The sequence below is a fragment of the Jatropha curcas genome, chromosome 5, assembly GCF_041381405.1.
Source record: "Jatropha curcas cultivar XTBG-Jc1 chromosome 5, XTBG_Jcur_1.0, whole genome shotgun sequence".
Classification (NCBI taxonomy): Eukaryota; Viridiplantae; Streptophyta; class Magnoliopsida; order Malpighiales; family Euphorbiaceae; genus Jatropha; species Jatropha curcas.
Window position 1 is genome coordinate 19,154,934 of NC_143155.1, and position 16,516 is coordinate 19,171,449.

General features: G+C 35.3%; 1 protein-coding gene across 1 annotated transcript; it reads right to left on the reverse strand.

The window, feature by feature from the left end:
• Window positions 1-1,284: 1,284 nt before the first annotated feature.
• Window positions 1,285-16,304, reverse strand: LOC119370310 (uncharacterized). Its single transcript, XM_089721724.1, has 16 exons — window positions 16,034-16,304; window positions 14,264-14,812; window positions 12,778-13,998; window positions 12,341-12,668; window positions 11,180-11,435; window positions 10,540-10,756; window positions 10,059-10,411; window positions 9,380-9,937; window positions 7,782-8,982; window positions 6,875-7,216; window positions 6,286-6,523; window positions 3,579-6,157; window positions 3,364-3,503; window positions 2,486-2,802; window positions 1,848-2,384; window positions 1,285-1,611 (listed from the first exon to the last, which is right to left on the reverse strand). The coding sequence occupies exons 1-15, from the start codon at window positions 16,145-16,147 to the stop codon at window positions 1,933-1,935; spliced, it is 8,865 nt and encodes a 2,954-aa protein (XP_089577850.1). The 5' UTR covers window positions 16,148-16,304; the 3' UTR covers window positions 1,285-1,611; window positions 1,848-1,932.
• Between the last annotated feature and the right edge of the window lie 212 nt (window positions 16,305-16,516).

Below are 16,516 nucleotides of genomic sequence, written 5' to 3' on the forward strand. Positions count from 1 at the left end.
TCGCAGGTTTAACAGCTGGACTGAAGTAATCCTCACAATCAATTCCTTCCCGCTGAGACCTGCCATCACCTACAAGACGGGCTTTATGCCTCTCAAATGAACCATCAGAATTCTTTTTATGACGAAAAACCCACATTGATCTAATAATATTGACATTTGCTGGACGAGGAACTAAATCCCAAGTCTTATTCTTAATGAGAGCCTCAAATTCATCAAGCATAGCACTTTTCCAATTCGGGTCTTTTAGAGCTGACACAGGATTTGTTGGTATAGGGGAAACAGACGAAGAAGTAGCAACATAAGACTGATATTTTGGGTTAGGCTTAAATATTCATGATTTACTACGGGTTGTCATATTATGAGAAGGTGCAGGTGGATTTAAGTGAGCTTGGGAATTATTGACAGGTGCATGGTGTTATGTCATATTATTGGAAGGTGCAGGGGAATGTTGTTGTGAAGTTGGTATAATGGGAGCAGGTGATGACACATGTAAAGGCTCATCATTGGTAGGTGGAGAAAGAGATGAATTATGTAGCCTGTGTATCTGTAGTGGTGTTAAACTACCATCCAGAAAATCATATTCAGAAGTGTTAGCAGCAGGTAATTTGGAAAAAGGATACTGATTCTCATCAAATTTAACATGTCGACAAATGATGATTTTATTTGAAGACAGATCAAGACACTTATATCCTCTATGATTTGAAGGATATCCTAAAAATACACAAGGTTTAGATCTTTGCTCTAACTTATGAATGGTGGTAGACGGCATTAACGGGAAACATAAACACCCAAATATTCGTAAATGAGAATACGACGGATATTTAAAGTAGAGCATTTGAGTGGGTGACCTGTAATTCAATAATTTGCTAGGAAGTATATTAAGAAGATAGGTGGCAGTTGATAAAGCATGATGCCAAAAACGTGCAGGTATAGAAGCATGAAAGGTATAGAAGCATGAAGCAAAACAGTTAGAACCATGTTATTGATGGTTTTAATTTTACATTCAGCTTTACCATTTTGAGAAGAGGAATAGGGACAAGAAAACCGAAAAACTATGCCATTTTGTATACAATAATCATGAAATTTGACATTGTTATATTCGCCACCATTATCACATTATAAATGCTTAATTGTCTTACCAAATTGTGTTTGAACATATTTAGAGAAAGAAATAAAGACACTAAGCACTTGAGATTTATGTGATATTGGAAATGTCCATAAGAATTTGGTAAAATCAAGAAACAAGACATAATATTGATGACCAGCTGAACTTGGAACAAGTGATGACCATAAATCACTATGAATAATATCAAATGGCATATTTGTAGTTGAACTAGAAGCATGAAACGGCAGTCTTATAGATTTCCCCAATGGACAAGAATTACAAAATGGAAACTTGTCGTTATTACAAGAAATAGAATTATTGTTCATAAGAGAAACTAGCACATCTTTCCCAAGATGACCTAAACATGAATGCCATGTTGAAGAAGAAAGAACAGAAAACGTAGACTGAACAGAAGATGGTCCAACGCAATTGAATGCAGAATCAGTAAATGGATATAAATCACATGTGCTATTGCACCTCAAAAGGTGGCTCCCCGTCAGAAAATCCTTCACAGTAAATCCAAAATGATCAAATTCAACAGAAACTTTGTTATCAACTATAAACTTTCGAACAGATACAAGATTTTTAATTAAATGTGGAGTATGTAAAACATTGTTGAGATGCAAAGGGGGTTTAGTATATGGTAATAATGCATGATCAAGACCATGAATTGGAATAGTGCTACCATTACCAATAATTATTCCATTATTTCGGCTCAAATTAGAATAAGAAGTGAGATTACCAGAATTTGCAGTCATATGAGAAGTGGCAGCACTGTCCATGAACCAATGTTCCTCAGGCGGTTTTAACGACAAAGTATGCATAGCCTAATCAATGTCTGTGGGAGCATAACTGCTAGAGGCAGCAGTATAGAAAGCCTGCAATGGAGCAGAAGACTGTGGTTGTGATGGTGAATGACCCAAAATTCCTTGTTGCCGTGCTGGGACAAGAGGCCTATAATTCCATGAGGGATAAGGACATGGAGGTGTAGCCCACTGCTGCAACTGTGATTGCTGATCATAATAAGAAGGCTGCCATACTCCTACAAACGGATATTGCCATGGATGAGAAAAACCACCCCCTCGTGGAAATGTTCGACCACTAGAATTATTGCCACGTACTCCAGAATAATTTCCACGGCCACGATGCCTATTATTTCCACGTCGTCCTCGATTATTAGGTCTGGCAGAATAAGAAGACTGATTCCATGATTGTTGACTAGATGATAATGCTTCAACAGGAGGAGATTTTGCCATCATAGCCGTAGGAGGAGATGCTGCTGAATATATATATGAAAAAAAAAAAAAAAGTTAATGGATTTTATATATATTGCCCTGAATATACTCGGAGCTGTTTAAGTTTTCTTGCTCTTCTTTCTACCTCTCTCCCGCCTTTTGTTTTTCTTGGATTTGCTATTTCTCTTCCCCTTTTGATCTACATTATGGTTGCTGCCTTGAATTTGAGAATCAACATTAGCCTGCAAAGCCTCAATTTTGCTCTTACCAGACTTGCTGCCATTATCTTCCTCATCACCTTCACCATCCAATGCAATTCTGATCTTTGAAGCCTCTCCTTTTAATTTCTCATCTTTCTTTGAGAACATTTGAATCAGGAAAGGTTCCATGCTTGGCCTTCTTGACTGCAACTTGTTGACAAGTTCTCCAATTGCTGAGTTGTCATTCCAAAGTTTCACCTCACTGAACAGAAAGAGATAATTATAGTCTAATGCATGCAAAATTATAGATTTCATATTAAAACTGAACAAATAGACAAGGGTATTGGAAAGTGAAAAGTATTTTAGGCAGGAAAGTGAAAACTTGAAAAATATAGTCAAATACCATATTGTCGCGTTTGAATACACTTTACATTGTACTTGAATACTTTATATAGAATATGCAAATATATACACTAGCAAAAATACATAATAATCCAAAAATGAATTCAAAAATACAGCTTAAACAGAAAAACACAACATAAAAAACAAAAAGTCACAAGCAAGTCATGTGGCACCATCTATGGCAGTATAGCCACAGATGGTGTACATACCTAGCACTGCTCTGGATATTACCATCTAGCCTTATTTTACCCAGCAGCAATGAAGAACATTCCACTATTTAGAGCCAAAAGGACTGCTTGTATTAAATTGAGCAGTACATTTCTAGGCCACTTCAAGATTTGCCTATGGTGAATGGAAAAGGAAGGAAAAATAATACTATTGACAGTTAGGAATTGGAGAATGTACAAGAGTTTAGATTTACCTCACATCTAATGCAGCATTTAATTGTTTCAATTCATCAAGCATGTTTGCAGCTTCTCTAAACATACTTTCATTTTCACCATCAGGGTTACTCAATATCCCATGATCACTTAAAAGTTGAATAGTTTTCTCTATGTCTTCCTGAAAGATCAAATCACAAGAAGATAAGCCTGAATATAATAAAATGTAAGCAGAGAGAAAAGAATTTGACATTACCTTCACTTTTGGATCATTTATTAAATGTTTTTCTGATTTTAAACTTTCAAATAGTTCCCAACTATGGCCAAGGGTCAAAGGATGGGTAACATTGGATTTTGCTTCAATGTTTGAATTCCTGTCTGCAGCAAAATTGATAACAGAAGATGAACTGGCAGTGCCCACATCAACTGATCCTCTGTTATCTACAGAATTTTCATTTCTCTCTGGAAATAAGTCTCTAAATATATCCTCAATGCTCTGATTGGCCTTCATGTACACAAAAATAGCATCCGGGCCAAAATTTCTTGGATAACTTTTACCCAAACTGACAATTACCAGATTATTGTCAATCTTCTTAAATGCTTCAGCTAACACATTTACATCCAGAGTAAGAGAATTACGCTTCCTTCTTTTCTTAAGAACATTACCAAATTCCCGAGGTAATTGTTCTGTTATGTCGTTCCTTCCCAGCAAATCATGAAGCATGTTTTCGCACAACCCAAAATTCAAAAAAAGCAAACATACTATCACAATCAATCTCAACATGACAATTGCATAGCCGTCCTTCATATTACTGTGACATTTTCTGATCCACTCCACTGTCTCTTTCTTATTATAAAGAAACTGATGGATGATGTCAACTATACGTTTTAGCATACCTTCTATAGATCGTGGGGCTTGTTCCACTAATCTAGAAGTTTGGTTGCCATTGCCTTCCTCATAGATAAGCCATTCAACAAAAGAAGATTTTGTAGTGAGGAAGTATCCACGGAAGCAAGATAACAAAATCAGTTGGCGCTCAACAAGGTATAAGAAACAACCTGGTGAGATGTAGTCATATTCTTTACGCCAGATGGCACTGTAAGCATCCACCAGAGCTTCCTGCAGAAACCACTTGAGAGACAGCTCTCCAGGTACTTTAATGTTATTGCTTGCGACATTCCTGCAGAGATCCTTAATCAAATTGTTCCAAGAATCATTCCATTCTAATCCACCCATGATTTTCTCATATAATTCATTACATAGCTTACCAGAACCAAGAATCACTAATACTATCTTTCCAAGTTGCCCATAAGACAGCTCACTCTTCAAGCTAACATTTTCAAAAATCATTTCTTTGAAGAGATTTCTGAAAGTCTCAGTTCTTCTGAAAGAAATCATATTCTGTTTCAATGATTCTCTACAGTCTAGAGGATAAATGCAGGCAAAGGATTGTTCAACTGACATGCTAATTAATTTCTGCAGCTTATTGTTATCACCATGACGTATGTCGAGAAACTTGGAATTCAAAAGAAATTTTGAGACCTCATAGATATGAGAAAGAGACCTGCTTTGGCAGAAGAGAGAAAATGAATTCTTAACTGAGAATTTATATAGGGATTCAAGATTAGTCAAAACCTTCACGCCAACAGATATTAATTCAGAAGACCAATAACTACGAGAAGCAGAGATAAACTGGCGAATATCTACATAGCTGAGCTTTCCAATCCTTTTTATGTATCTGCTGTCTATTTCTCTCAACCATTCTGCATCAGAGTTTATAAGGACATATATGGCATTTAGATTATTGAAATGTCTTTGCACACCCAAATAATTCAAGCAGAATTCTCCATAACTTGCATATTCACTCAGATCGTGAGTTTCAAGGCATTCGAGATACTCAAATACATGAACAATCTTAGCCTTCCAAAATATCCAGGAGTACATCAGAGTTTCAATGGAAACCTCATCTTCTGATAGTCTCTCTTCCAACAAGTTTTCTAGATCAAGAACAAATTCATTTTCCCACACGTACTTTGAGCTGTTTACTTGAAAATGGGCATCAAGAATCTTTCGAGCTGATAAAATTTCACCTCTGATACTCTTAAGTCTCTGAGAAGCATTCAGATGTTGTTTCATCATGGACAAGTTACCTAGATCATGCAACAAAATTTCAGATTCCAGACATACAAGCTCATAAAATTGGCTTGACTCTGTCTCTGCAAATGACTTTGCCTTTGCCAAGAGCTCTTCCTGTTGTGGAAAACGCTTTAAAGGCCAGCCTTTGCTCCCAGATGACCACAGAGAATTCGCAAACACATAACATATAATAAGCATAGCTGCATGCTTAAGATCTCCAGCCCTTCCAAGTAGATCAGCCTCAAGTAGAAGTTCACCTTTCAACTTTGCAATCTTTGCTGCCTCCATAAAGTTGCCTGATTCTTCTTCCAGTGACAGAAGCTCATCAAGGCACTCTAAAGCATTCAAGAAAGTTCGAATTGAGTCCATAGAATCAAAGGTTCTAACATATCTCATCATGGCTCTATTATCATTGAGCTTATGATAATGAAGAGCACATTTCTCCAGAAACTCTAGTTCAATTTTGGCCATTTCTTTGCTTCTTTTAACCATATATTGATCCCCAGTCACTTGTTTCCAGCATTGAATATATTGCAAGCCCATGTCAAAGAGTTCTCCTTTCAAACATGCAGACAAGCAATCTGAGAAATGGTTACCTGTAGCATATACTTCTGCTGCAAGCTTATAGCATCCAGCAAGACTGAAACATTCTCCAGCTCTTTCAATAGCAGATTCCCCACATTGCAAATAAATTTGACCTACAATGGAAATAAGTTAAGAAGTAGAATGCCTATGAATATCAGAATGGAACATAATGATTATTTGTCAAGATCTTAGTGATAAACTGCAGTTTCAGGACAAGAGCATGATTATTTGTTAATTTTACCTGCCCGCTCATACTGCTTTAAAACAAAAAAACATTCTGCAGCAAGCTCCAACTTGCCAATGGATTCGAAAATTTCAGCAGCCTGCCCACGGGCTACAGAAGCCTCTTCAGGGTTTGAAGCATGCATTCTGTCTGCAGTTGCTTTAAGCCCAGCAGCCTTGGCTACTTTTTCACCATATGTATCTCCTGCTCTTTCAAAACACATTGTTGCCATCTCATAGTTACCCTCACGTAAAAGCTGTGTGCCAGAATGAAAAGATAGATAAAAGTTACACTTACTCAGATAGATCAGAAAGACATAGTGTCCTTATCCATAAAAGAAAAACCTAATGGCAACTAATATTATAGTTAGATAAAGGGGAAAACATTGTACTCAACACCTACAAGTATAGGCTCTCAAATTTGCATAAATTTAGTGGACAAGTTCATTTACATCAATCTGAAAAATCTCCCATCATTATGACCAACATTATCAAGCAACAGCTTTCGCATAAAATGAATTATCTAGTACTAAGAACATTAATGACAACAACAACTATGCTAGCTATAAGTGATTCAGATAAAAATCACAGAAACAAGATGCAGCTACCTTGTAACCCCTGGACTTCCACTCTTCTGGACTGCTGCTAACTTGCATTGCTTGTGCAAGTAAGTAATCCAGTGTCCTGACTTGGATAATGGCTTTCTTCTTCCAGTAATCAAACATTGGTTTGGACAACTCTTCTAAATTCTCACAAATCCATAGTCTTTGTCTTGTACGAGTGATTGCAACATATAACTGCTTCAACTCAGAGCATAAGACATTGTGTTTTGCCATATTGAAAACAGGAGAGGACTCATCAAGTAAATTTTGCTCCTTCATGTACTCATAGACAACTCTCCATTTATTTCTTAGAGGTGATGAGCCGAAAAAGTTGTACAACAGTACATCCTACAAAAGATAACATTACAAATTATAAAGTAGATAACAAATAGGACATAAGGAATTTTGAATATTTCACAAGAAAATGATTATTCAGCACTGAGTGTAACACAGTTTAGTTTGTATCAATATGACCAACAACAAGTAGAAAGCCACTTCTCTCTTTCAATTAGGGAAAGGGTTTTGTTTATTTTTGACAATAAATAGTAAACAATGAACCGATCTCCTCCAAAAGAAGACGAAAATAGATGAGAGTGAACAAGGTCAAATAATCATTAGCTCTATGTTTGATAAGCTGTAATGAGATAAAGAGCACCATAGCACTTCTATTCACTTTTTCATTATGTTACATTTTATTCTGGTCCAAGAAATATTACCTTGGAAAAATCCTACAATAGTTGATCGATAACTGAATTATCAAAACAATGCATTATGATTTCAGGACATACAAAAGCAAAAAGTATAATTCAAAATGAGAACTCAAAATGCTAAATGATTGTAAACAGAATAAGCAAATCCTCTAACAGAATTAATAAAATAGGAAAAAAAAAAAGGAAAAAAAACTAATACTGACCTGAAACTCTAGGCCCCTGCACTCCATTATAGTCAAGACAAGGGCTTGTTTCCCAACATAGTCATACACTTCTTTCTTTGCCGAATCATCACGCACTAATATGACTTGTTCTGCTCCAAACCCAACAAAATTGGTCCCTTCATTCCCACTGCTCCCAAATATAGTCACAATTGCATTTTCATCATTTGTCGCTTCAAGCCAAACTGGGGCTTCACCAAATATAAGACTAGTTTCATGGCTTAAAATATCAACAAATGAAGGGAAAAAACGATAAAGAAGGTCAATAACACTTTGAGCTAACTTGAGAATACCAGCATGGGTACGAAAGTTCTGGCTCAAATGAAAAATTTTAGATACTTGACCTTTCTCCTTTCGTCCGTCATATCCTTCACTTTTTGATCCTAAAACAAATTCATTGTAGAACAGAGATCGTATGTCTTCAAACCTAAAATCAATGCCCCTTGCAATGGTTTGTGCTGTGTCACCAGAAAAAATGAAGCCCTCAGTAACATTTCTGCAAATGTGCTTGAAAAGAGCAATCTGTCTCATTGTAAGATCTTGAACTTCATCAATATACACAAAATCCATTATGTCACCCTCATATTTTCCATTGCTAAGCCTGAGATGAAGATCAATCACAAAATCAGCTGTATCAAAATCTCCATTTGCTATCTTCATCTTTTCATAATCTTCATAAATGTCATATATCATTTCTCTCTTCTCCCTACTTAAAGTCGACAGACGACCCTCAGAACGAGTAACATAATCTTTTCTTGCAAGTCTACCGTCACAAGATTCACCTGATTGCAAACCTCCTTTTATGTGAGACATTATCTCAGTAAAGACTCTAGATGAGTCGAGCTTCTTTGTCATCTGTGTATTGAAACAAGGCCAATAAATTGAACAGAACTTATCATAGTTAACTTCCCTTGTTGTTATGAAAGTTTGTAGGGCAATGGATTCCAGACTTCCCATTTTTTCATGTAAAAACTGCCTCACATCAGGAAATCTTTCAAAATATGAATTGCCTATTGTTCCATCAAGCATCATCAAAAATTTGTGGAAAGTTATAGTAAGAGGATATAAATTGGAAGGAATATCAATAAAAGAATCTGGGATGTCCTTGAACTGTGCTATACCATCAATATCTTCCATATCAACGGAATTGCTTTCTGCCATATATTTTCCCCCCGATGCAAAGCTGTACGCATACAATAAAGATTTTGTAATAAAACAAATCTCCATGTAAAAAACTTCTTCATGTATTCACAGGTAACTAACCTATGTAAGAATTTCATCAATCTAGATGTCTTAAAAAATGAATACAGAAATGTATAAAATCTCTTGTAACTATTAGACGAAATTTTAGACATTTCTGTATTCTGAAATCTTAGACAACCAATTAGTCATGGTAGAGAAAAGAAAGATACATATAAGAAGAAATTGACACATCTAACAAATATAGAAATGTCTAAGATTTCATCTAATATTTACGAGAGATTCTACACAGAAACAGTATCAAGCACATCCACGAAATAAAGAAATGCAAACTCGTATTTTGAAAGTATTTGTTCTACTAGTTAAATATGTTTACACACCTTTTCAGCTGTGAAACATGATGTTTTACAGCGTAACAAAGTGTAGAACTGACTGTCACAAAAAGCTGGTGCAAGACGTTCTTATTATCTTCTCTAACACTGTCCTCAACCTTTTTTACATCATCAGAAACATTGTTTCTCCAGCAGGCATCCTTTGACAAATTGCCAATGTCTTCACCAAATCCTTCAGTTGCCATATGGAACTGTTGCTCTTTCTGAAACAACTTCATTGTTAAAACAGTTGGTTTCCCAGTCCCTGACCGTCCTAGAATAAAAGTAGTTCTTTGGAACACAATTACTTCCAACTCTTCATCTGTCACTTCAAAAGGGAGTTCTAATTCTTTACCATCACGGTCAGAAAGCAAGTGTTTCACAACTCCAGATGACAAGGAGTAGAATTTCATTAGCAACAAACTATCACTCACTTTAGAGTTTTCCACATAGCATCTAGAATCAGAAGCACCAAAATTTGAATCATTCCCTGCTTCATTGTTGATAGGACTCTTATAACGGACAATATCAAATGAGGTTGACCAAACTTTGGGAACTTCCAAGTCTCTAGACAAAACAAAATAAAAATAACACAAGGAAATAATGCTTATTTGGTTTGTTCAGAAAGGAGTTCACATAGATCAAGGAAAATGACTGCAGGTTGAATTTAATGTCCACAAAAACATACCCTTCCAAACATTTTGCATTGCAACGACTGATGAAATCATCTGTGTGTCTTTCAAAGATCCCACTGAGACGTTTAACCAAACTCGGAATATCTTCCAAAGGTAATATATCCCAGACCTTCAGAACTTGAATGTATTTTACTTCCTTCACTATATCAACTGAACAGATCACATACAGTTCTTCAACCTTGAACTGTTTCAAGATTTGAGAAGAGCTTTCACAAGTTAAATCCACATTTATTTTCTTAGGACGCCATCCACTAGAAAGTCTTAGCAGAAGGTTCAAAACAGAAGTCTTTGTCCGTTTTGCTCTCAGCTTTCCAAATGATCTTCTAAAGTATTCACTGAAAAGAACCTGGGGATGCAATGAATTGACATGAAAAACATTTGCTCTGATTAATGCAAAACACATGGATGTTGGAGATGAGATTACACAATAGGAAAAATGTGAGGAATAGAATAGGTTTGACTACAGGTAAGTACCTTCCACCTGGCACATTTGAAAAGCACGCTATTTCCATTAAGCAAATCATCAAGTTGATCAAACTCTTTCTTGACGTCTAGAATGGCTTTAGCCAATTCTTTATTTTCATCAGCATTAAAGAAACATTGACGATGTTTTGCATCACGAATTAGCATTTCCCAGATAGATCTACTTCTAAAAAGTGTTCTTTCATTCCCTAAAATCCAAAGGCAATGCCTGAATGGACAAAAAAAAAAATGCTAAGATATTCAGTAACATACACTACACTCACTACCATTTCAAATTAGCATTTTTAGTCCTAAAACTATTATTAATGAAACAAGTTAAGAGTTTGAGGGAGCATATTTTTCATAATAGAACAATTAAAATAATGAAGTGCAACTAAATTTTAAAATTTCAATGACTTAAGTGGATTTCAATTTAAATTGTTTTGAGTGTAAATTGCAAAGATAAAATCTATAATTTTACGATCAAGGACTAAAGTGCAGAATTGTTAACAAACCATAAGGATCAAAATATCTATTTTGAGAAGCTTACCCAGGGAGAAAATGAATACCAGTTAAATGCTTTTTATTGACAGTTATTATTAGAACTAATAAAGAGAAAGGTAGTAGAAAAAGAGTTAATATGAAGTGCTACCTAGCCCTTGTAAGAGAAACATTAACTCTTCGAGGGTCAGACACAAACCCAATACCACCACTACTATTTGATCTCACTGTTGATATTATTACAATATCTTCCTCACCACCTTGGAATCCATCTATTGACTGGACTTTCACTGAAAAGCCATCAACTTTTTCATACTTGGAACTAAGTTTGTCTTGAATTGCAACTACCTGAGCAGCATAGGGAGATATAACGCCGATGCTGAGATTCTGTTTTAAGCCATTCCATGCTGTACATAAATAACAGGCAAGGATTCCAAATGAGAATCAATCTAAGACTGACTGCATGTTTTTCAACAGATCAGATATAGCATTAGCACAAAAAAGTTGCATAGAAGCAAAATAAAGATTATCAACTTCACGGCATTATTTACTTTTTTTTTTTTTAAATATGCATTATATCCTTGCTGCACTCTTCGACTTCTCACACAAGATGAATTTCTACATTATTGTCAACTATTTTACTCTGCATGTTTCTCCTTTATTGGATAAAACAAACATTGAGGTTCCAAATACAAGAAGAAATAATTGGTTAAGGATTAACTGGTTTGGCATATAACCTCATGTAAGAATTTATTTAAGAAATCAGCAAAAATTGGCTGACGGCATATTTTGCATAAAATATTGAATCCAAAATATCAGAAACAAGAAGAGGATGTTAAATGCCACCTACAATGAGTACCCATACTTGAATTACCAACTTCAGAAGAAAAAGGAAAAACAAAAACGAAAGGGCATTCAAAACTACTGGTAGATAAAATGAATAGCAGAGTATACAAAACTCGTGACTCGTAGATAATTTTTCCATTTGTTAAAATCAAGCAAATAGCAGGACAATGCTCGCTGCTAGAGATTCAAAAAAGATCTAGTTTAGTTCATAAATTTACAGAGAATTATAACAAGTAATCAAACTAGTTGTTGCATATAACATGGTCATTAAGTTTGTGAAATATTAGGCCATACAGGGAGAGCGAAGTTAGCATTTCAATGCAATGTAAACTATTTCTTAAAATGTCAGTATTAAAAAATGTAATAACAGCATAAACCAAGCAGGAAAAATATGAATTTTATAAATCACAAATAACAATTTCCAAATCAGGATACAAATAAAATATCGGACTCCCACTTATCATACCTTTGTATAGGCAATGAATTAATTTCAACACAACAGCTGCCTCAGCCATATTTCTTTGGCTACGTCCAACATCATCCACCTCTTCTCTTCCACCAGTTACATTTATGAATGAATAGGGACCAAACATTGGCCCTGGAAGATAACATTTCTCATAACTTCTTATCTTAACATTTGGTGCATCGATGATCTTATTAGAGTAGAAATTTGAATTTGGGAAGCTACTAATTGATGGATGCATTCTGTACTGCATTTTTAAAAGGTGTTTCGGATGACCTAAGAAGCTCAACCTTTCAAATAAACTTCTTCCAAAGCCAGCATCATAAGCAAGCTATAGAAAAAAAAAATGACATTAATATAACAAAACAGGAGTTTTTAAAAAAAGAAGAAATACAAAAAAAAGAAAAAGAAGAAGAAAAAGTTAGGAATTATATCCGTACATTGCTCTCAACAGTAGCTGGTAACTGGCATTCATCACCAATAAGAATGGCATGTTTAATACCGGGAAGCTGAAGGGGAATTATTGATTCACATTCTTTCAACTGGGCTGCTTCATCAATAACCAATAAGTTCAATGGTTGCATTTCCAATGAATAGAGTTTATATGAACTAGATGCTGTGCAGAAAATTAAGGAAGCTGTTTGAAAGCAGAATTCCTCTATAGAATACTTGCTCATACCAACTGGAAGCTCAAGTTCACTGAAAGAACTATAGAGAGTTTCTAAAGTGGAAAGGCATTTGGTTCTATGCCAGTACAATTGTAATGAAATATCTACAAAAAATTCAGAAGAATCCCCATCTAACTCCTCCTGTGCAAAAAGCTTCTCAAGTTCTTCAGAACTTACATCATCACGAAAGAGCAAATTTTCAAAAGAGCCCAGTAAAATAACAAGGGTTTTTACACTTTGAATATTATGTTTCAGAATGTAGCTTTCAGGTATATGAGTGCATAAAGTAAGGATACATCTTTTCAGTTGTGATACAGTAGAGCAGAATCTTTCTCTCATGAATTCAAGAAATGATTTATGCTTTCCACTGCAAACGTCAGCCCCATTACTGCAACTTTCATCTTTTTTCTTATTTTCCTGATCATAATCCTGCTCTTTGATCAATTCATTTTCCAAGAAAATATAGTACTGACAAACACAATCTTCAAAAAAATTTATTGTCGCAGTGAAACAGTACCGCCAACCAGTCGAAGGTGCAAAGCACTCTGTAAGCCTCTTAACACGATAATCCAAATATATGTCTTCAATATCTGAGTTGACTTTGAGCCTGTCTTTATGCCCGAATAAAAGAATATTTCCTACAGAACAAAACAAAGCATCAGTTGCTGAGTCTGTTTCAGAGGATTCTGTCACCAACTTTAGGACCCTAGAAGCCAATTCTGTTACAGCAACATTGGTTGGGGCACAAATCAGGACCCTACATTTCACCCTTAAGAGGGTAAAGAGAAACATACTAATGGTTTTAGTTTTCCCTGTCCCTGGAGGGCCCCAAATAAGTTCCACAGCAGACCTGTGATTGCACTGCGTTCTACAAAGACAAGCCAAAATTGCCTCAGTTTGAGATTCATTCAATGTAGATGATAGATTCATAACCATATTTTCATCCCAGGTTCCATTGTTCTGCATGGAACAGAGGCTGCAATTTTCCTCAACCTGTTACATTACATGAAACTCCAATTTAAACCCATTAATATAGGCAGCATTTCAAATACATGCAAGGAAACTACTCAACAATTTTGTTTGCAAAATGAATAAGAAATTACTGAATTGAATAAAAACAGATATTTAATCTCACTATACATAAGATATAAAAAGGGTGCTGAAGAGCATCAGTAAGATGATTTATGCACAAATCTATTGTAAGTTTTAAGTAAACTTTCAGAATCATTTTCACAACAATTATATTCAATCCCCTTACCATTGAATTATGGCACAGAACTTCCTTAATGATATCCAAATTTCCAAATGTGTGCAATCTATTCCATATTATTCTGTTAGTGGTCATATTTGTCAAGAAAATCACAACTAAAGATTTCTGCATTTCATCGATAACTCCAATGTCCTTTGATGGCCTGACTTTAAAACGAGTAGATGATGTACTAGCATCCTCAATCTCATCCTCTGGTATATTGGTGACCAGAGCTAAAGTCCATGTCCTTCCTGCCCTTTGCAAATCAGAGACGGTTTCAGGTTTAATGTCTGCCAGAAGAACAACATCTCCAGGCAATGTTTTGTAAAAGTCCTTGCCGCAATCACTGAAACTATTTGTCCAATAATCAATCTTAATATCATAAAACAATGTTTGATTACGCCGGCTCCGAGACAATGAAATAACTTCAGATGTTGGTGCTCTGGAAATAATCTCCATACTTGAATGCAGCCGTGCCCGTGTTTCCTCCAATAAGGGAAGTACATATGATGAAAAATAATGCTCAACCGATTCAAACAAATCTGGAATTGCTGCCACCTACAAAAAATTGAAATATCACCGTATTATGAAAAGCTAGAGATGAAATTCTCAAGAGTCAACTGCTGCATTGATGACTGAAAATATGTAGTCTGAATGCCAGCATTGAGATTACTCTCCAACAGCATATGATTATCAGACCAAGAAACTGGAGATGAAAGCATGGCCTACACCACTGGAGAGTTTTAAAAGAAGGGAAGACAAGTATTGACTTCAAAAATGAAATGAACTCGTCAAGCGGATAACATGGATCAATCTAGAATATAACTTTGCAAGACTATTAGTTGTTCTATTCAACACAAAGAATTTTGTCAAGTTGGTTTGTTACTTTGTTATATATTAATAACATATGAAAACCCTTCAATGATATGCCTGTTTTAACTGTTATTATTGGAAGATAAGCAAATATGCTTGTGATTTTGCATGAGCAATCATTTCTCAAGAAGACGAGAACAAAATACATTTTAAGTGATAGTTAGAAGAAAATTATTGATTCGCTCAACTATCAATTTCTTTCTGAGGCATGAAGCAACCAATACTGTGAAACAACAAATGATGCCAAGTATGCACATCAACTTATGATGACTCAACATACCCAGCTTTATCATCAATCATATGGATAAAAGAATAATAAAACAGTGAAGATCTCGTTATACACCAATTACAGTATGATCTGTTGCACTTCCCCATCCAAGTATAAGTATCATTGTGAAACAAGCACCTTGATATCCAAAACCGTCCCATTCCCAGACTTCACTCTATAAAGCATGTAAATCTAATGGAATGAATGAATTTCCGTTGATGGTTTGTTGAATTTTTAGTCAATTACATTGAAAATCAATTCGTTCTACATTGATATACTCTAACAGAATGTACAGGAACAAAACTTATTACTTCTCATTGATTACATTGCACCATTTCATGGCATCATTGGGACCCATCACATTCTACCAAAAATACCAAGTTATTTATTCAGATTGAGTCAGAGCTCCTTCCACATGGCTCTAATCGTTCTAGTAAACTTTTGCAGCACATTCACATGCAGAGAAAGGGAGGGAAGGCAAGAAAAAGCAATCAAAAAACTGAATATTGGGCCACTCCAAGCCCAACCCATCAAGCATATCACCAAATAGAACAGTCATAAAACTGAACAAGACAATAAAAAAAATAAAAATCCAAAAGCTGCACATGATTGTAACAAAAGGAGCGAAAAAACCGAACCTTGAAAAGTTGATCATTGTAAATGTCCTCAAGAGACCAGGAAAACATGGTAGTAATGAAATCACAGTCATCAGGAATTCCTCTATTTTTGCTTGAAGTCTGTACTTCCATCATTTTTATTTGAACTATGTTCCTTGCTTTATTGTCTCCTTAAAACCCACATAAGAAATTTTATTTCTTAGCAATAGAGGAAAGATACAAACAACGAACCCATAGAGTATATTGGTTTTATCATTTAAAACCCATATGAGAAAATGCAATTTCTTTGCCGCAAAGGAAGGAATAAGGAGACTCATGAAAGCAGAAAGTAACTACGATTCTTTTGTAGTACAAGCACTAGTATGTATAAAAAGAAAGAGATTTGCATTGGCCATTAGCAATAACCCTTCTCATCTTTTGTGTTGCTTTTGATCAAAGAAAAAGAGAACGCTTACGCTGACCCATAGAAGACTTGCTTTCAATTTTTACAAAATATCTTGCTCA

Coding starts and splice junctions, on each gene's coding strand:
- LOC119370310 (XM_089721724.1), bottom strand. CDS start 16,147: ATGATGGAAGTACAGACTTCAAGCAAAAATAGAGGAATTCCTGATGAC. Junction 9,938..10,058: donor AATGCAAAATGTTTGGAAGG/GTATGTTTTTGT, acceptor TGTTTTGTCTAG/AGACTTGGAAGTTCCCAAAG. Junction 3,504..3,578: donor TAAATGATCCAAAAGTGAAG/GTAATGTCAAAT, acceptor TTGATCTTTCAG/GAAGACATAGAGAAAACTAT.